This window comes from Acipenser ruthenus, chromosome 33 (genome assembly GCF_902713425.1).
Source record: "Acipenser ruthenus chromosome 33, fAciRut3.2 maternal haplotype, whole genome shotgun sequence".
Lineage (NCBI taxonomy): Eukaryota > Metazoa > Chordata > Actinopteri > Acipenseriformes > Acipenseridae > Acipenser > Acipenser ruthenus.
The window spans coordinates 12,252,923-12,275,552 of NC_081221.1; the positions used below are offsets into that span (position 1 = coordinate 12,252,923).

Below are 22,630 nucleotides of genomic sequence, written 5' to 3' on the forward strand. Positions count from 1 at the left end.
AGTTATGAGAGGGAACGATAATAAAATAATAATAAAAAATAAAAACCTTAACTGTATTTTTTAAACAAGCTGTTTGCAACCTGGCTCTGTGTAAATAAACTGAAGAGGATGTGGGTCTCAGAAGTAACATGCACTCTATGTAACTAGGAATGGTTTACAAGTATTAAATCAGAAGCAGACAGTCCATGTTTAATTCAGGATTGAAAGGGTAACTGCTGAGAAAGTGAATCCACAAAGAAGGACTCTGTGTATCAAGCCTATCCCCAACAGTCACTAGACCGGCACATCAGAGCGTGTGATCTAGCTGAGTTACTGTGAGATAGTGGTTTTTACAAAACCATGGTATTCAAAAGACATAACCACTGGATACCAGAGACCCAGCCAAGTTAATACACACTTGAAAACTCAAATCTATATAAGGGGTATATGAGAAAGATTTGAGAGTTGGTGCATCAGCATCTTTGTCATATACTTTATTGTTCTGTGGTCTACGCTGAAAGATATAAAATAAATGTAAAATCTGCAGCTTATTCACTTTCTTCTTGTGTGTTTGACCTTTGGGGGCCTGAACGCTTGGTCAGACATAAAAATGCAATGATGCTCTCAGCTTCAGGATCTCGAGATATCAAACCGTCATGACGATCTCAAGATATTTTGATGGGTGATCTTGATAAGTCGTTTTGAAATATATAGCTCCTGAGAATTTCTTGAATGAGCCACTGTACAAAAACAAACAAATCTACTGCCAGTGTTTGCGTGAGACCCAGGAAATGAATGGCAGGCAGGGAAGCACTGAGGTGCGCTCCCACTTGTTTGCAGATAGGACAGGAAGCTCCCGTGATGCCTGCTAGTGGCATTGGCCAGGATTTTCCACCTCATGTTGAAAATGCTCCTTCATTTCAGTTTAATATCTAATATAATGGATGTGCAAAATTGAAATACATATCATTTAAAAACTGCTTTATCTGGTGCATTTACTGCAAATGTGACTATAACACATTTCTGTGGCCATACTAAATTAAAAAGACACTACCTGCCTGGTTTTATTGCTGTATGGCACCTCCTGGAAGTGAACAATCACAAACAGCTGCAGTGCCACAGGGCTTTGAAAAGCTCATATCATGGTGACAGCTAACGTCTGTATTGTTTGAGCTTGTGAGTCACATAAGGTGTGCATGTTATAATGGGGTTAGGTGCACAATGTGTTTTGGTTCAGGGATCTGTTGTCACAAGTAATTAGGAATCTGGATCACGCAAACTTTTTGTGTAAGAATTGTGTCACTTTATCCAGTTATTAACACAACCATTGTGGGAAAGGTATTTGTGTATAAATATATAAAGTGAACCCAAAGGTCTGCAATATCCCCTTCCAGCCACACTGCAATATGCTTACTCCAGGCTTCTGAAAGGAAGTAGGCCTTTTGACCAGTCTGTCTATTGTGTGTTTGTTTACATTCCCTAAAGGTGAAACTCTTTGTTCACAGATTAAAGCCGTTACAAAAATCAGATTAGCAAACTGTATTTATGTGTGTTAGTTTACATAACTAAACCCATTTTGTTAGCTTGTTAGCTGTACATACAGCACTCTAGGGGTCTTACTTTCATTATTTCAGACGGACCAGGGTTGTTCTAAGGAATGTTTTGATAAGAACAATTTGTATGTTATTTATTTAATTAAGCCTGTAGTCTGTAAAAAAAAAAATTAAGCACTGTTTAACTAGAATCTTTATAGACCACATATCAGAAATCAACCAATCACAGTGAAGTATTTGCCAAAATTCCAGAACATCTTATCCTGTGTACAGGTTAAGGCCCTCAGGGTAAATCGGGGTTTCACGGGCTGCGTGGAAATCGTGAAATTAGCCCAATAATACGATTTTTACAATATTCTTAATAAAAATAAATAATTTCATATTTATTATTTGTATTTCATACAAAAAAAAAATCACATAAACGAAACTATCCAGCTCTGTGGTGTGCCTGTGTGTCCTATTCGCCATGCACACAGTGCTGTGCAGTGATTATGTCATGTGACTATATGCAATCTAGGCGGGAAATTAAAACACGAAACAAGAAAATGGATGTCTCTAAAATGGCTAAAAATGTTCCTGCAGCAGATCACGTAAAGCAGTATCAAGCAGGTGTTGTACACAGCGATGGAGGTAAGCTCTTCTGTAAGTCCTCCAATGTTAGATCACTACCGAGAATCGCCTGTAGACAGGCATTTAGATGCAAGTATTCATTGAAAGAGAAAGGCGGAAATCCACAGCAGTACTGCGACTGCTTTACTTGCAAAGAAACAAAAAACGGTGACTTCCATGTTCCAAAAGTCCACTGAAAACCGTGAAGCATGAAACACATTACATTTTGACCTGAAATGGTGGAGCGATTCCTTCATCAGCCCAGCTGAGACGTGAATACTTTCCTAAAGTTGCCGAGTATTACAAGCAGGAGATTATGCAATTGGTAAAACAGTCTGGTTGCTTGTCAGTGGTCACTGACGAGTCGACTGATGCACAAGATCAGTACGGGATACACATTGCATTTGTTTTGCAAGACCTAAATGGTGAACATGCATCTGATGTAGAAATGAAAGCTGCCCTTGCAGATACACTTTACCTACAGGCTGTTAATTACAACACCGTTTCACAAGCTATTCTAGAAAGAGTGTAAAGAAGAGCAACCAGAATTATCCCGGGTTTAAAAGGCATGTCATATGCAGACAGGCTAAAAGAATTGAATCTGTTCAGTCTTGAAAAAAGAAGACTACGCGGTGATCTGATTCAAGCATTCAAAATCCTAAAAGGTATAGACAATGTCAACCCAGGGGACTTTTTTGACCTGAAAAAAGAAACAAGGACCAGGGGTCACAAATGGAGATTAGATAAAGGGGCATTCAGAACAGAAAATAGGAGGCACTTTTTTACACAGAGAATTGTGAGGGTCTGGAACCAACTCCCCAGTAATGTTGTTGAAGCTGACACCCTGGGATCCTTCAAGAAGCTCCTTGATGAGATTCTGGGATCAATAAGCTACTAACAACCAAACGAGCAAGACGGGCAGAATGGCCTCCTCTCGTTTGTAAACTTTCTTATGTTCTTATGTTCTTAGGTAAAGTGCTTGAATAACTTTGATGTTGATTTTGATGATGTCAGTGCATTTATCTCTCTATTTGATGTTTTAAAAAATACTAATAATCCATACACATAATTTATAAAACAGTTCCAGGCACATTCTGTGAAATACGATACTTTACCTGTGACACTGCTGTGAATTTTAAAGAAAATTCCCATGATTTTCACAGGGCCTTAGTACAGATACCACACCTAATTCCAACGTTCAAAAATAAAAAAAAAACTATAAAAACCACACACATACCTGGTACCATTTGTTAAAGCAAGAAATGAAATTGTTAGAACATGAACAAGGTTAAAGACCTTTTATCTTTTAATGCTAGTGGTGCAAGTTTCTCCAGCTGCACTTTTGATTTTAATAAATATTCTCACCACGGCACAGCACCTTTAGGCCTAAACGCATTAACTGTGGCAATAAATTTTGGATTTAACCATTTTAGGACCGGGGGACATGAGGCGATAAAGGTTATGTTTTACATAAATCTAAATACTTTTAGCTATATAATAAAGCTATTCCTCTTCATTCATGTGATCTGTAATGAGTTAATATGCCATGTGTAGGGTTATATAAGAGCAGTAATTTTGCTCAAACTGTACGCGATGACATCTCTTATAAAATATGAGATGTCCTATGCATGACGAATTCACTTATATAATACTATAAACACAGTCCTTACTGTTTTGTGAGGGTCCATTTTTTTAAATCGGCTGTTTATATTTATCTGGAAGGTAAGCAATTGTTATTTAGAAATATATTTATATCTTAGTCCATGAGACAAACTTATTGGCAGCTGATAATAAAAAAACTTGTCAACTTTACGAACTATCAATATAAAAATGGTCAACAAACACAAGTTTGGGAAAAATGTCAGAAATAAACTCAATATTCCCCGCTATACGGTATGTAATGTACGCGTCCTATAGTAGTGGCTGAAGCATATTCGACACACAGAGTGAGATACTGGCTATCTAAAGTAGTGGGCGCCATTTCAAAATTAAATTATTGTCATGTCACTTACTTTCAAAGACAAAAGTACACTCAAGAGATGCTGGGTTTCTCAAAGTCTTGTCCTTTTACTGGTTTAAACAGTGACAGTATTTAGATGCTCCATCGTTTAGATCATAGACCACGGTGGGTCATATTTTCAATTAAACTCCTATTTTCTGACAGGGGGAAATACTGTAAATACTGTATTACAAAATGAACGCTTAACTGTAAACAGATTTGTTTGTGTAAAACTGAACACTGTGTTAGGACTGCAGCTCTAAACTGCAGGTACTGTACATTGCCGTGCAATTATATGTGGAGTGCTTTTACCTTGAACGTGTCCAAATTGAATTTCCATTTGCTTTTCATATGGGTTAGTCTTGTATTGTGGATTGTACTTCAGCAGTATATTGTTACATGAGGAACCTCTTCCACAGTCTGGGCTATAGCACAAGCAGTAATGCAGTTAGCAGGGATAGGATCTCTTCTAGGTGGTTCCAAATTGACAATTTCCCAAAGGCTATGCTATAAAGTAGCAAAGGTAATGGAATCAATCCAGAAATGCTGCCTTTTAAGATAGTTACGCAAAAACAAAAGCTGCCTACGCTGTATCATTTTAAAGAAATATGAACCTACATATGCAAGCATTAAAACACTTCTTCCTCAGCTCTCCAGCACTGTTATTACCCTGCACCCTAATCATGAGAACTGAGGGACTGCGAGGGAAGCTGTGGGGCCCTAATGGTCAGATCTGAGGGACTGGGAGGGAAGAAGTTAGGTGGTGGTCAGAACTGAGGAACTGGGAGGTAAGCAGTGAGGCTTAGTGGTCAGAGTTGAGGGACTGGGAGGGAAGCAGTGAGGCTTAGTGGTCAAAACTGAGGGTCTGGGAGGGAAGCAGTGGGTCCCTAATGGTCAGATCTGAGGGACTGGGAGAGAAGCAGTGGGGCTTAGTGGTCAGAACTGAGAGACAGGGAGGGAAGCAGTGGGGCACAATGGGTCAAAGCTGAGGGACGGGGGGGGGGGGGGAGCAGTGGGGCCCTAATGGTCAGATCTGAGGGACTGGGAGGGAAGCAGTGGGGCCCTAATGGTCAGATCTGAGGGACTGGGAGGGAAGCAGTGGGGCCCTAATGGTCAGATCTGAGGGACTGGGAGGGAAGCAGTGAGGCTTAGTGGTCAGAGCTGAGGGACTGGGAGGGAAGCAGTGAGGCTTAGTGTTCAGAGCTGAGGGACTTGGAGGGAAGCAGTGAGGCTCAGTGGTCAGAGCTGAGGGACTGGGAGGGAAGCAGTGAGGCTTAGTGGTCAGAGCTGAGGGACTGGGAGAGATGTTTGAATGCGTCTCTGCTGAGGGAGTGTTTTCATTGCAGAGCCGGGTAACTCTATGCTGCTGCAAGGTCGCAGAGAGCAGCATCCATCAATAGTCTAAATTTAGCTCTCGCTGCTCTCAAGTCTGACGGTCCATTAATTGGTTTAATATGTATTTGTTTTCTGGTTAAGGTGCATTGGTGGCATAAGAGCTTGGGTTCCAAATAAGAACACATAAAAAATGTACCTGCAGGTTTCCCATTTCAGAAACTTTGCAGGTTATACGGAAAATAGTCATTCTATTCAGGGGGTTGCAGTATAGAGGCAATTGAGGGGCTGTATCAATGACAATGGAACTAGACGTGGCTTATACTGATAAAGATGTTTGGGGTGTGTGCCACTCGTACAATATTATGGTTTAATAAATAGGTGTAATTAGTCTTACTACTAACTGAAGTGGAAGATGTTCCAAGTTACTTGTAATGATCTGGCATCTCAGCCCATTGAATTGAATGGAAAAGCAAGGGCTGGACGCGAAGCGCAAACTATACAGTTCAAAGATGAACGTCATACCATTCAGCTAAAGAGCAAGCTCTCTAGTCGTGAGGTCAGTATTATTAACTCATCAGCCGCTAGGAGGAGATTCATTCCATTCTCCCCCCCGCTTAATCAAAGCTTGTCCTTGCGTGTACACACAAGTATGCCTCCACCTGGATCAGAGAGGGAATTTCAACATGGGGCTCGTAACCATGACCCCTCACTGTCCCCCAGGATTCAGAGCCAGCACACACGCTATAGCTATAATAATGCAAACAACACAGATATTGAATTTCCTGTTTCAACCACAGGGGTCCCACACGGTGCACTTTAACAAATTGATATTTCAGCCCATTGAATTGAATGGGAAGCCAAGGGCTGGATGTGAACTGCAAACTATACGGTCCAAAGACAAACGACTTGCTATTTAACCAAAGAGCAAGCTCTGTATTTGAGAGGTAAGTAGGTGCCTTATTCGGTTGTCTCTCTGTCCCCTCACTCAGAGAGCAGACTCCCTGTTAATAATTGATGGCAGGCACTCTTTGAGCATCTGCTGCAGCTATAGCAGCATTGAAACACGTTACAGCTCAACCCATCGTGGCTTTAAAGAGTCATAATCCCTGTGCAAAGTGCTTAAACGCCCTGTCTGCTTCCAAAGGGCCCAGGCTGCAATTGCTGTACTGTGTAGATCTTGTGTAATCCCCCCACCCTGTGCTTTGATCCTGGGGGCTGAACTGCTGTAACACTGCTGTGCTGTCAAAGCAGGGGGACTCCGAGCGAGGCAGTGCTGACCTCAATCTGACCTCGGCACTGCACGATTATTTTGTAGTTCAGAGCACTAAGATGTCAGTTAATAAAGGGAGCTGCAGAATGCATTGTGCTGTATTGTGTTGGATCTTTCTTACTGGTGCATGGCATTAGGAATCAATGCTGTGTGTTTTTTGCATTGCACTCTTCGTTCTATCTCAACATCTCCCTTGATCTTTTGGGATTCAGCTTGACTCAGGGCTAGTAGCCTTTCCTTGTGGCTAATGACTGGTGATTAACAATCCAAGCTTGCATACAGGGCAAATGGATGCTGATGATAATTTAAAGGGCATGCCGGAATATAAAAGGGGGAAACTCATTTTGGTTTCTGTCATGTCTAATTTTGGAAGATAATTCCACACTTTTTCACTTTTGTAAATATACATACCTAGCAAAACAATTCCAATAAATCATATATAAACTGCTCTAGACCTTTTGGGTAAAAGAACCATGGGATTCTTATCGAGATATACACTATTTATGTGTATAGACATACATACACAGTCTTATCAATAATTCTTATTATTTCTTAGCAGACGCCCTTATCCAGGGCAACATACAATTGTTACAAGATATCACATTATTTTTTACCTACAATTACCAATTTATACAGTTAGGTTTTTACTGGAAAGTACCTTGCTCAAGGGTACAGCAGCAGTGTCCCCCACCTGGGATTGAACCCACAACCCTCCGGTCAAGAGTCCAGAGCCCTAACCACTACTCCACACTGCTGCCCCATCAGGAGTTTAATATTTTGCACAAACAATAAATTTGTGTTAAGTGAATTTGTATTATAAGATGTAATTTACAATAAGCAACTGCTAAATTTGACCTTTACCATGTAGAAAATGTGTAGAAAATCTGAGTTTGCTTTAATGAGAATTGACTTAAATAGATTTTTTGCATTTCTGAATTCAGTGCCAAGGTGTCTATAGAAATACTAAAAGAAACGTCAATAACAAACTTCAATGGAATGCATTACATGGAGGATATTCTAGTCAAAATGTTTGTCATTGAATTGAAGTTTCTTTCTGCGTTTCTATACCCAGCACTCTGGTGTTTAACAGTCCTGAATGGTACTCACTGTCTATGCAGGGGGCGCACACGGTCTGCTTCGCCCCACATTTCTTCACCATGCCCTCCCCAGGCTGGCACATCTCACAGCACTGCCCGCTGGCAGTGTACTGCTGAGAATCACAGGGCTCCTGGGCAGTCAGCACCCCCACCTGTCCGGGGACAGAGAGAGAGACACGGGGTTAAACACGGCTCCACACATACAAGCAGCACTGTCTTACAACATGAGAACAGAAGTCTGGGAGAAAAAGCCATTCTGCCCTAGTAGGGGGAACTCATTTTGATTCACGAAGAAATTATTTTCCACAATTTCAATCAGAATTCTATGGTAATAAAATTTAACTGAAGCGCCTTACTCCTAAGAAAGCAAGCCGAAAGAAAGCAAGAAAGACACAGAAAGTGCCTGCTTCCAGTATGCTGTTGTCCTGATACACACGCTGCTTCGAAGTTACCAGTCTGATCAGTGCTGAAGATAGCAGCCTCAAGCAAGAGGCAGACAAGCACAGCTGTCAGCCCCGATAATTGAGGGTACCACAGTGCTGATGTGGTACGACTGAAATCTTTGATTATCAATAACACCTGTGCTGTATATAACATTATTTCACCATGACAGACCATATGAAAAGTGACTGCTGTTTTTCAGTGGGTAGCACAAGGGCATAAGATGACCCTCCACCTCCCCCTCTCCCTCCCTCCTACTTACCCTCTCCCTTATCTCTCCACTGCCTCCTATCCTTCAGCTCTGAACACAAGGCTCAACAACCTACTTCCCAGTACCTCAGCTCTAACCACAAGGCCACACTGCTTCTCTCCCAGTCCCTCAGTTCTAACCACTAGGCATCACTGCCTCTTAATTCGTTAAAAACAGAAAATCATTAGGCATGTACATACAAGATGTAATTATCTTTGGGAACCTAGGGGTAAAGTCAAAACTTTAATGTCTTGTTAAAAACGTACAGTGAAAGTCATCAGCATGCCATGAGTTACTGCCTTCCTGCTACACTGAAATAGCTGAGAATGTTATCTAATGTTTTCACACTGATCCTTATCTCCCCTCTGCCTGTCTCAAACGAGCCTTCCCCTGAAGCAGTACTGTACTGTGCATGGTACTGCAGGGAGTGTCATTGCTACAGGCTGGGATGTACCAGCAACAGAGCTACTGGACTTTTCATCAATATTGTTTTTACTGTCTGCGGTCAGGGCCTGAGCCCTCTATCTGTCTCTTTGTCTGAAATCAGAGTTTGTGAAAGGTAGTGGATGACTGTTCTAGAGCCTAAAGCCTCTCTCTGTCGAATTCCATTTAAATTCCATCGAATCAGAGACTGAATGTGTAGACAACCAACACAGGTTTCAAACTCGCAGGGCAGAAAAGGGTTAGCAGCACCTGTTTTTTTCCTGCACTAAAGCATTTCGAAGTTCTTTTTTTCTTCAAGAACTCAAGAACATTTCCATAAATCTCACACAGAGATGACTCTCTGAGGAAATACATGTGTATTTAAATAGGAAAATTAATTTTTCTGCAGTATTTGCCTTGTTCAATAAACTTTTGACGTGTTTTTCCATGTTTCTCTATGGAGCAGGCACGTTCATAGTTCAAATGTTTAAACGTTTCTCACGCATCGTCAGACATACTCACGTCAAATATGGATGTTACTAGGATAAACTCCCAATATGTTCAGATAGTCCAAGATTAGTGCTAAACAGGGTCTGTGAAACCAGCTATACATGTTTACATGTGTTTAATCCTAAAGAGAAACTGTTTAAGAAATTTAAAAGCACCTAACATTTCTATCATGTGTTCCAGATTCCCTGCACAGGTAGGGTGGAGCTTTGAGGTTTGTGGCTTTGAGGTGTGTTGCTTTTGAATTATCAATCACTGTTGTTCAGGCTGGATGGCCTTTTTAAGGGAGAGAGGAGACAGTGAGAAAGTCTGGTGATGGAAGCAGATACATCGTCTTAGTTTATGCATGAGGTGGTCCAGAAATCTCTCAGCCAGCTTAAAAATGCATGATGACACAAATGCAGAAAAAAAACCATTAGCAGAAGAGCTGCAGACACATCTTGTGAACAAACAAGTGTTCTATCCTTGCAGTATAGTGTATGATCAGCTTTACCCAGGGCTGCTCATTGGAAACAGGAACACACCAGTGCCCTCTCCATCTATCTGTATGCCACTGTCTTTTCATTGTACAGCTATGGCCAAAGGTTTTGCTTCACCCTATAGAATTAACTAATTTTGCTTCATAAAATCAAATGAAACCTGCTGAATAATGTTACGTTAACATACTGAATTACACACCGCTGTGTAGTTTTCCATATTTTTAATGAAAAACTGACATTTCAAAATAATAACCAGTATTATTTTTCAATTAAACAGTAAGTAGTTTCGCGTGTAATGTTAATGTTTATTTTTCTAAATAACATTTCCATTCCTATGTTACGGTGTTTGCAATATGTTTGAGAGGTTCTGGGTTCGGTTGGCCCTATATTGAAGTTCTATCACTTTTCTATAAATCTGCCTTTACCTGGATTAAGATGCAACATCGGCTACAACTCTAGAACCCAGAACCGCTCAAAACAATTACTGTTCCTAACCATACAATGGGAACAGAGAGGTAAGAAAGCAATGTAATTGATATTTAAAAAGGTACTTAGTCTTCAAATGCCTTTACTGATCAATAATACAACATCTCAGCCATTCACTTTCACTTGGATTCTCAATCAAGTTATCCAGCGATAACACAACACAGCACAGTTTAGATCAGGGGTGGCCAAACTTCCTAACCTCACGAGCCCTATAAGAACATTTCTATATGGCAGAGAGCCGCAAGACACTGTAAAACATGAAATGTATGCAAGCAAGACATTTGAAATACTAGCATTGTTTTTAACTTTCTTTTTTATTCTCATGAACATTATAACAGTCTTGCACTTGCTCTGTGCAGTACAGTAGTTGTTATCTCTTGATGGTAGCAAAATACACAAGAACAAGGGAGAGCCTTGCAGAGCCTCAGTTTCTGTGTAATTTTTATTGTACTGTAGATCTACAGTGTATTCAATTTTAAATGTAACGCTATGCTGTTTTTTTTCAATATGTATGTTTATACTGTTGTATTATGCACTTTAAATAAAATATATTCAGTTATTATGAAGCAAAATACGATAACTGAAATGATTTCACCAAAAACACCACATAAAAAGACACATTTTTGTAAGGATTCTTTTTGACTTGAAGATCTGAATGCTCAGTTTTTTTTGTATGCTGCCTGCTGCGTGTATGAAATACTTTTGAGAACTGCTCATGATGAGACGTAAGACATGTACATATAATATTTATTTTAGACCTGCAATATAACATTTAAACATGCATTCTCTAGTCTAGCACCAGCACTACAATTTTGTAAAAAGGTTCATTCATCTGAATAAGTATGTTTGGCACGAGCGATATTCCATGCCTAGGGCTCTTCGGTTTTATTGTTGATCACGTGATGTCCCTTTTTTTGGGCTGACTCAATTAAACTCTTGGGAAAGTGTTGATTGTGAAACAAGTTCACTTCATTTTTTTCCCCCGTACTTTAATTGGGAGTGTGATGCTGTGTCATTTTAAAAAAGGCAGCTACTTATGTATAATTCAAACAGAACGCAAAGTGAAGTTAAACTGATTTAATTACATCGTAATAAAGAGGAAACTATTATTTGCAAAACAGGTTATAACATTTTTGCAATGTGTCATTAAGATATTAAATCTGGGAAAAGCAATTTCACTGAACTTGCTTTTTGTGTTCAGTTTTAATTAAAAAATATATTTATATCTATCTATCTATCTATCTATCTATCTATCTATCTATAGATAAAGAGATAGATAGATTGATATTTTTTTTACATAATCAATGAAACAGAATTGTAGGTTCATTCAAGTTACGGGCAAAACAACTAAAGTGAACTTGTTTCACAATCAATGCTTTTCCAAAAGTTTAATTAAGAAAAGGCTCAATACTTTAATATGGACATCACATGACCAAAAATAAAAAACGAAAACTAAGAGCCCTATCCGTGCCATACAAAACTCACTTGAGTCGTTACATCAGCTTCTTTACTGAACGCCAAAAGCAGCATCTGCTGGTTCCAACACTTTTTACCAGTATTATACTGCTCTTTTCATGCCATGCATATTTGTCGAATGGTTTAGCTTTTACATCTGAATCACAGATCAACAGAGTAACTCATTCTCGATGAAACAAACAGCAGCCAGGCTTTGCTCAGGGATTCAGCAGAGTCTACACACACACAGTATCAAGCACTTGGCCTTGTTTGAAAACCATGTTGTACGGATCTGTCTTTCTCAGACTTGAGTGCAAATTTGATAGGAACACATTCACAAAATATATATATATTGTAAGACAGCAGGGAGGGGGTTAAAGCCTCCCTGAAGAAAAAACATGTGCGGAATGCACATTTGTTTAATTTAATTGTTTTGCTTTATTGTTTAATTGAATTTGTTAATTGTGGTAGTATTAATTATCCCCTGCACCTGGTAGCCATTGTTAAATTAGTACCAGGTGCAGGGTATTTAAGTGAGGCAGATAGTCTGCCCATGGCTGCTAAGAGAGAAGGAAGCAGGATAGGTGCTTCCGAGCAGTCGGGTGAAGAAAGGTAGTGTAAACCTGTGTGGTTTGTTTTGTGTTCCAGGTAAACAGCTTAGCTGTCCTGATTTATAGTTTAGGTTCCTGTTTGTTTAGTTAGTGCTCGTAAAGAGCTAGGTGTTTATTTTGTGTTTTGTTTGTGTTCATTAAAAATTTAGCGCAACCGCGCTGTCAAAATCCATTTCTGTGTATTGGGTCTATTTTTAAAGGGGCAACGAACCGTGTGAGGTGCAATCTTATTACAATATATATATATAGAGAGAGAGAGAGAGAGAGAGAGACAGACAGACAGACAAAAATACAGCTCTAGTATCTCCTAGAATATTAACTTGTAAAATACAGGAACACTGTCCTGACACCACCCTGGGCATTTAGCACTGCAATGATTTGACATGAGAAGTCTGCAAGGTGTTTGAACTGTTCAGGGAGATACGTGATTGTGCCAAATAGCCTGTAGAGTCGTCAGAAACACCAGTCATATCAGGCTCAGTTCCTACGTGAAATTGGTTTAATGAACTCAATCTAACCCTCCTTGGATATCAGAGCACAACTGTCAGTCTCTACTTGAGAGAAAGGCCCAGGATTGAACAGCTGGCAGAATTTGGACTGATGGTAGTTTAGATTTCTTTTTGGACCCAGGAAAAAAGGACCGTTGTCCTTCAGGGTGCCTATAAATTGGTAACACCTGAGTCAAAGTGAAAATATAGTCAACTAAACATTATACAGGATGGTAGGAGTCTGGGTTGTGTCTTCAGGTGAATTTGCCTCCCTAACCTGCAGAACGAGCACAAAGGCCAGTGCAGCACTCCCTGTAGGCCCCAGGCCAAGACCAGCAACTTGTCAAGTACAACATTTAGCTCCTGTGTGCATGACTCACTGTGAGCTCCCTGCGGTAGTGCCTTTACCTTGAGCCACTGGGGACATGTTTTTTCAAGCCTTGGTTGCTACACCTTGAATCTCCCACTCTTTTCTGCTGGATGCCATTGAAAGACAGAGGCTGGGTGTCTCCAGCCTTCTGCTTTGTGCTGGGGAAATCTCCTGGCTCGGTGCAATTCAATCCTCTCAGGGGGAGCTGTAGTGTCAGCAAGGCTGTTGTGCTCTCACATCCCCCCCCCCCCCCCCCCCACTCACTCACTGTGTATTTTAGATGAGGTTGCTCAGCCATTACCGGAAGGCTATCAGCTGACTAACTGTACTGCAGGGATCTCTATTTTCAGCTTGTTTCTTTTTTGTGTGTGTGTTGGGGGGGCGGGGCAACACTGGCTATCAGCTTAGAGTTAAAGGTTAAGGGTTAGTGGTCCACTATTAATCCAAAGGGGTCATATATTCCTTCTTGGGGTCCTAACACATTTAGTAAATAGGGATTTGAAGGGATAAAGTTCTGACAAAATATTGTCTATTCTTTCAAATCCCTTTTAAGGATCTGAGGGGATTCCGGGTGTGGTTGACAAGCTAATGTGAGTAAAGCAGATTGGAGGGAATGCGGAACACTGAATTAGACGACACGTGACTAAGATCAGCTGATGACATTTCATACAGAGGAAGAGACATGACAGGAGGGCTCCAGCTCGACAAGGAGTCATGCATCCAAATCCTACGCAGTCCCATTGAAGAGAACTGCTATAGCAGTGGTGAGAGCCACAAACACACCTACCTCATTAAACTGTGATGAAACTTGGTATTAACAGTTTGTAGTGTAAGTATTCAATTGTAGGGATGTGAGGAGGCGTCTTTCTGTCCTCCATCTGTCCATCTGCATGTCACACTTACATTTTTGCTTATATTTGGAAAAATGCTTCTTAAACTGAGATGAAACTTGCTTTTCACAATATGTAATATATGTTATTGGGAGTATCCGATTGTGAGGATATACGGAGATGTCTCTCTGTCTATACATCCATCATGTGACATCAATGTCTTTAATACCACTTATCAAATTTTCAATACACTATTCATTACTGTTTCTTATTCTCTACACTGTTGTTATATGTCATGGTCTTCAAGTTTTTTGTCATACTGGTAGCTCTGATTTTAAATTCACAGCCGTTGTTACTGACACTCTTGCAAATTAATTACTAATTAAAAAATGTAAAAATTAGTGGATTTAAAAAAATTACAATATTTAAATAAGGGGGTAGTTGCAGACCCTAGTATTTATTTATTTTTCTAAGGGAAGTTACTTGGGGCAGGTGAGATGACTTCAAGACAGATTGTACCACACCTTTACACTACCCCCCAGGGTCGAAAGTGCTCCCCCCCCCCCTGCTACCTGTGAGTGTTTTGACAGCAACACTGACTCACAGCTTCAACAACAAAGCTTTGTGCTCCTTTGTAAAACATGCAGTGTGTTTTAAAAAACATTCATCATGGTGAATGTACACAATGCACATGCAGTCCCCCCTGGCTTTGCCCAGGCTTACACTATTCATTCACGAGTCTTAATCAAGCTTAACCCATTAAGTGCCACTGTCCTCATTTGCAGGCTACTTTGTCATTTTCTGGAACTTTTTTTTTAACTGGCTTCTATCTGTTATTTAAATGTTTTCTTTAATTATATTGCTATGATAACTTACTCTAATTGTGTTAACCACAAAAGTGATGTATCAAATTACATAAATACAGCTTGTGTTCTGATTTTTTCAATGAAACATTTATTATGGTACTTAATGGGTTAAGCATGTTTTTTTTTAACTGAACTCTAGAACTCAAATTCCTAATATCTCATTTCTTACCAATTATACAATTAACAGCAGTGCACACACAGCCTTATACACAGATGCGTGTTGCAGTAATTTATAAAACACGATGGAGAGATTCTCAAGTTCTGGTTTCAAACATTCCCTATACATTAAAGTTTAAACATGTTTTGAAGAGAATACAATAAAAATGAATCATCTGAAAGCACGGTCAAAATGCAACAAAACCAACATGTTTTTTTCAATTTGTGATTTTCACAAGGTGCAAAACATCATGGGTAGACTCTTCTTACTCTAGAAGAAGTAAAAGAAGGGATTAAAAACCTTGTCAGCACGCCCTTAAACAGCTCAGCCCAACAAAAAGGTGTCTTGAACACTAGCCAATTCACCTGCAATGTGTGCACTGAGGTCTGACAGCAGCACACACCTCTGTGGTGTTGGTGGAAGCTGCGTTTGGATGATCAAGGGTGGCTATGTGGTTGAACCTGTGACCCCAGCTGTCAACTGCTGTTAACAGCTCTGAAAATCATCAACGCCAATCGCTCCTTACCTTTTGAAAAGAACATCAATGCTGACACTGACAGGAGTGATTCAGTACGAGTGCACTGTGCGTGTCTATGGGTAAGGAAGTTATCACCTTTGCTTAAGGCTAAACTAGGTGTATTCCAGTGTATTTGGGTGTGCTGTGTTTTCAGTGTATAAAATGCAGTGGCACTAACAGATGTTTTCAAACAGTTTTAAATCGTCCCCTGCTGCTAAAGGCACTATCAGGTAGATTCCAGATTAGTTCAGGACAGAGTTAGTGTGTCTTTCATCTATGGTCTGTATAGTTATTGTAAAACTGTCTTCTCTGGTAGCTGATAAAATATAATAGAACGCTGCTTTTTTAATCAACTCTTTTACCCTCATTGTCAGGCTCTTTAATATAATATAATATAATATAATATAATATAATATAATATAATATAATAAGATTATATAATATACAATGGCAAGAAAAATTCCTGAGCTCTGATTGGTCAGCTTTGCATTCGACCCGTGATGTTATCCCCACATAACATCCCGGATCTAGTACCGGCAACCTCCTCACTGAAAACCTAGATAGACATATCAATCCGCCACAGCTGTCAACAACACAGAATAAATGACACAATTCCTGCAGTGAATTTTACCTTAAACATGAGAACTGTGGAAACCTCGTTTGGCAAAGAGCCTTCACAGCACCTCTCAATGAGAGAACAAAAAATAGACACCTGGAGATGTACTCTGAGGGACTAGACAAGACAGAATCTTACAGAAATGAAGCATCCACGAAACGACAAACCAACTGGGCAGGCAAAGTTTTGTTTTTTTTTATGACAAAAACACAAATATAGACTTGAAAACTGTCACAATAGAACAATACAGTTCTACAACAATTGTATGGCTCTGTCAGAAATAGCTCTGGAGAGCCGTATGGCACAAGCAGTTACGTGGGGCTTAAACAGACACTTAAATGAACCGCCCCTGAGCTGTAACATTAATATACTGTCAAATGCAGAGTTCAACTGAGCCAACAATGTGTTCACAGCATACATAACAAACCTGAGATCCTACTGCTATTAACTCATTTTAAACAGTAATAACACTTTAGTATATCTATTAGAACATCATAGTTAATACTTTACTACAGCTGTAAATGGAAAACAGGAACTATTTTATGATGAGGCGTGATGTTATCCCAACACAGTACACGCCCTGTCATGCATTATTCCTAATATAATATAATATAATATCATATAATATCATACTCCCATAAAGGACTATGTTAAAGACTGTTTTGTTAAGTACTGTTTTTTAAAGCCCATTTTGTTTAATTAAATCAAGTTTGCAGAAACCTTTTTCAAATTTATTTTAGACTTAAACCAACTACCAGTGGTGTTTTACTTTGTATATTTTAGTACCAATATATCATTTTAAGTTAAACCAAAAAAAAAAAAAAAAGGCTTTGAAACACATTGTACCGATGTTAATTATGAGCATCTGTTACTTCTCATTATGAGCAGATCTCTGCAGTAATTCCTCGATAACTTCAAAAACACTCAATGAAAAATGAGAAGGTGTTTCTGACGTTTGCTTATTGGAATTGTACCATGTCCTGTGATCACCGGAAAGCAGGATCTGGAATGCCAATGACAGATTGCACTTGTCATATAGACAGAATATTAGAGTGCTGTTATCCACTCCTCCTCTCTTAGGCTCTCTCAAACTACAAAGTATTTATAATTGACAGATAGCACCTTGGCCCCCCAGCACAGGAAACTGTCAAACGGCACTTAGTTACTTACTTAAATTAGCTTTCTCCTCCCAAATATATTAAAAGCTGGGAAAATAATTGGCTTTGACTGGATAATATTCCTCATTTCACCCTATAAAAGGTCAAGGTCTTTGAGACGGGACTGCTTGGATATATAGTGAAAAGTGTTGAATTTAAATAAAGGAAAGTAATGTTAAAACTTTACAAGGCATTAATAAGACCTAATCTAGAATAGTGTTCAGTTCTGGTCACTTCGCTATAAAAAGAAAGAGTGCAAAGAAGAGCGACCAGAATTATTCCGGATTTAAAAGGCATGTCGTATGCAGACAGGCTAAAAGAATTGAATCTATTCAGTCTTGAACAAAGAAGACTACGCAGTGATCTGATTCAAGCATTCAGAATTCTAAAAGGTATTGACAATGTCGACCCAAGGGACTTTTTCGACCTAAAAAAAGAAACAAGGACCAGGGGTCACAAATGGAGATTAGATAAAGGGGCATTCAGAACAGAAAATAGGAGGCACTTTTTACACAGAGAATTGTGGGAGTCTGGAACCAACTCCCTAGTAATGTTGTTGAAGCTGACAACCTGGGATCCTTCAAGAAGCTGCTTGATGAGATTCTGGGATCAATAAACTACTAACAACCAAAAAGCAATTAAATTGTTACAAAACAATTACTATTCTTTAGTCCATTTGTTTTAATTCCGTACATGGTCTTGTTGTACTAGTGCTAAAATAATACTGCCTTTTTTCTTTATATATTTACCCGAAACCTTGCTTAACATAATTTTAGGAAATGACATGTACTTGCATCCAGAGCACGTCTCCTGATGAAAATAAAAATACCGCCAAAAACAAAACAGTATTCGGTTCAACAGAGACAGTCAGTAGCTTAAAAACAAATAAGCTAAATGCTCCATGTCTGTCTGTACAGTTTGAAATTTGAATGTGCCGCCCCTGCTTGCTCTGCGACGCTCAGCCAATAGGCAGGGACGGGACGTTGAAAAGAATTGTGGGAAATGTTGTTTTAAAACCTTGAAATATACCTTAACTTTTGACTCAATCCCACGCATCCCACAATTCTTTTCAACGTTCCTTTCAAACTACACAAATAGACACAGAGCATTTAGCTTATTTGTTAGCTACTGACTGTCTCTGTTGAACTGAATATTGTTTTGTTTTTAGCAGTATTTTTGTTTTCATTGGCAGACGGGCTCTGGATGCAAGTACATGTCATTTCATAAAATTATATTAAGCAAGGTTTCGGGTAAATATTTAAAGAAAAAAGGCAGTGTGTATTTTAGCACTAGTACAAGACCATGTACGGAATTAAAATGAACGGACTATAAAATAGTGGGGTTTTTTTTTTTGTAACAAACAGTGTACAATATCGGCACCTGGGATATTTGTTCCTAATCCATTGGATTTCCATTGCTGGGAATGTTGTGGTCTGCTAATGGATTTGCTAGGGATTCTTCAGGCTAATCCACTGGGAATATAATGGGATATTTTTAAATTCCCTGCTATAACAAAGTTTGGGAAAATTTGCATTCCATAACCTCCTACAGCTGCAAGTAGTAGAGATACAGAGGTAGGGAAGAACAAGCAAGTATCCTAAATCTACCACCTGGCAAAGTAAACAAAATCCATCAATCAATTTTATTTTGATATTGCACCTTTCCTGTAAAACGTATCAAAGCGCTGTACAGCTTCACATTAAAAATACATTTAAAAATCAATGAATAAAATAAAAGCCTATTACATTAAAAGATACATTACAAACAGGATTTAAAAACAAAGCCATTTTTAAATTTGCACAATACACTAGTAGTGAACACGAGTCCATTAACTTATTGAATTTACTAACATGACTTACTGTGACATAAACCTATAGACATATACATACATAGTCGCACCCGTCTACAAAAAAGTGTGTGCTTGACCAGGTGACACTTACAGTAAGAGCCATTAACTAGAGTCATTGACTTTATGAAAAGATGCGTGTATTGTGCATCAATTGCTACGCACGAGGGGAATACCAAAGAACCATTCTGGGTTCTTTATTTGGCAGTTGTAATGTATCAGGTGATTAATCGTGATATCAATAACATGTAGTCGTGTGGTTAGGATTATACGGTGTGTAACTCCTGGGCACTCCTGAGTCTGTATCGTTAGTGATTCATATGTGCCAAATATTTTTCATTCGACATAATTATGTATCTGCTGTAATCCGTGGTAATTTATGATGAATAAATAGTACATTCTTAAAATTACGTTTTTGGCCTTCTTTCCTTGTCATGGTAAAAAGTCAGCAGCCTAACCAAAAAATAAAAATAAAAAATAAGATAAAATAAAAAAAAAATTACATGTAATCTGTGGAGCTTAGCACCAAGACATCAATAATTCGTCCCGAGACAGCGGTCGCAGGAGCAAACAGCACCCCCGCAGCGGCGCTTAACCCGCGCCTGCCCTCTAATGCCCGATAATTACCGCAGGCCCTGTGGTGAAAGGTGAGGGCATGTTTCGTGTGCTCTTTAGTTTCTGCTGACTTGTAAGTAAATCCAAGCAATTAGTTTACAAAAAAACTAATTCCAAACCAGGCAACCGACTGCGGGACAAGTGCGGGACAAACTACGCTTTCAAAGAGATAAAGTAAGTTGCAATATGCATTGCCCCTGCTTACCGACTAAGTGCCAACCACATTGCTGCTTTCCAAGCACGGTAATTAAACCCTCCATAATAATCGGGGAGGTGGATGTTTGTTTATCTACATTAGCCATTCATCCAAAGAGCTTAATTCTCTTTAATACTAACCAACCAATTGGGTGCATCGCTTATGACTATGCGATATTTACACGCTCCATACCCCCTCAGTCATATATTCACGCTTTTGATAACTGGAACTGCTCCGAACAGTTTTGACGAATTGTTTTAAAGCAAGCTAACATCGATTGGGCATTTTGTTTATTAAGTTTCACGCCTTGTATTAATTCATAAATGCATATATCCGTTGCACTTATAAATACGGCATGCATAATCCTTGCATCTGTCTTATATCACTGAAAACTATTTTTAAACAACAATAAATATCATACTAATTTGATTAATGATAGGCTGTAATGGGTTGCACGGACACTAAGACGAATATCGTTCCATCTGTCTGGCCGCACTTTTCAGATTAGTGGTATTTGGCTCGTGGCGAGTTCTTCTCTCGAATCGTGTATCTATAAATGAGCCATGTCGTGCAAAACAAACCCAAACAAAACGAGAAACACCCTTGCTTGTCCCTCGGGGTCATTATTCCCCAAACGTTTCCCATAAACGTCGTGAAATAAATTTGGGAGTTACTGCAAAATATTGCCAGTATTGAGTCAGTGCGTCGGTTTCAAAGAGCAGTAATAAAGATCGTTTCTTCTCTCCTTGCCTGCTGCACTGTCCTGCCACCAGATACAGATACACCCACACAGGGAACTCACACAGTCATGCAAAACCACTGTCATGCAAAAACAGACGGAACTACAGTATACTCTAGGCTACTAGAACATGTACTGCAAGAAAATAGGTAATACAGTACAAGATTGACACTTACCGCTCCGAGAAGCAAAACAAACAGATAGACCACGAATTCCATTTTTGCTCAAGTCACTGCTTCAGGAGGTATTAATGTGAAATAAGAAAAATAATAATAATGAGTATTATTGTTATTATTATTACTAATAATACTAATAATAATATACTTCGATGTTGAAACGTTTATGAATTATTATTATTATTATTATTATTATTATTATTATTATTATCCTCTTTGCCCCGAGCTGTCTGATAATCTTCTGTTTCCAATGCACACTCTGAGTGGGGTCTCCTTGAGATTTGCAGGCGGCAGGTTTGTCAGGTGGGTGCGTTGCTCGCGGAGAAGCAGAGACAGGTTTGAAAAGTGTGCGACTGGCTACAGTAGCAGAGCGGACAGTTCTTTTGGTTTGGGACTCAGCAAAGCTTCTGCTTTCATAGCAATGAGACGCCTCTCACCAGTTGGGTGCGAGCCCCCCCCCCCCCCCCCCCCCCCCCCGCAGAAGTCACGCCCCTTTTTGTACTGTCACTATCTTTCCAATATGCTGTATATTATGTTCACTACCGCTGGATTTAAGTGTCCCGTATCATTCCAAACTGATTTTTAAAAAAAATCTAAATAATAATTTTTAAAAAATTGATTTAGTCATTATTAAATTCTTAGTACACTTGTATGAAATAATATTTTGCAACAAAAAAACGATAATAACCCATATATGTGTTATCTCAATAAGGAAATGGGCTAGTTGTGGTAATTTGATTCGGTACTATTTATTTATTTATGTCTTCATTCATTTAGGATTTACCTTGACATGATATTATTAGCTGACGTGAAAAAAACAAAATGATTAATAATTAATAAAAATGCATAACGAATAAGAAGTATACAAATGAGAAACGAAAGTACCTGAAGACCAAATACTAAGCGTTTATCACATCAGAGATCAGTGTGTTAGTGTCGACTGGTTAGCAAATTAAAGTATTATAATGCAAGGTGAAAGTAAGACTTCAGGATACTATATTAATAATAAAATCCACAGCGTCTTATTGCAACGTGTTGTATGAATTAAATATGAATCTCTAACTTGGACTTTTCACAGCTTCCCATTTGAACTGCAACCTGAATGAGAATGAAGCAGCGTGTGTCCCCAACAATATATAACGTGCCACAAGGGGGCGACATAAACACCTAGCAAGCCAGCTGTAGAACGCAAACTGTAGAGTTGAGCTTACAATTGCTACAAGATACCACATTATTTTACATACAATCACCCATTTATACAGTTGGGTTTTTACTGGAGCAATCTAGGTAAAGTACCTTGCTCAAGGATACAGCAGCAATATCCCCCACCTGGGATTGAACCCCCAACCTTTCAAGAGTCCAGAGCCCCTAACCACTACTCCACACTGCTGCCCAGAATCATGTTTGTGTTGACCAGTGTTGAAGGGGTCTGCAGCAGTGTGGAGTAGTGGTTAGGGCTCTGGACTCTTGACTGGAGGGTCATGGGTTCAATCCCAGGTGGGGGACACTGCTGCTGTACCCTGGAGCAAGGTACTTTACCTAGATTGCTCCAGTAAAAACCCA

General features: G+C 39.3%; 1 protein-coding gene across 1 annotated transcript in view; it reads right to left on the reverse strand.

The window, feature by feature from the left end:
- The window catches only part of LOC117433341 (tumor necrosis factor receptor superfamily member 16-like), a 55,159-nt gene extending 33,699 nt beyond the window's left edge, over positions 1-21,460 (reverse strand). The window contains exons 1-2 of the mRNA XM_034055499.3: positions 21,068-21,460; positions 7,853-7,994 (exon numbers count right to left, since the gene is read on the reverse strand). Of these exons, the coding sequence (XP_033911390.1) occupies positions 7,853-7,994; positions 21,068-21,109 (184 nt within the window). The 5' untranslated portion in view covers positions 21,110-21,460. The remainder of the gene's footprint in view (positions 1-7,852; positions 7,995-21,067) is intronic.
- Between the last annotated feature and the right edge of the window lie 1,170 nt (positions 21,461-22,630).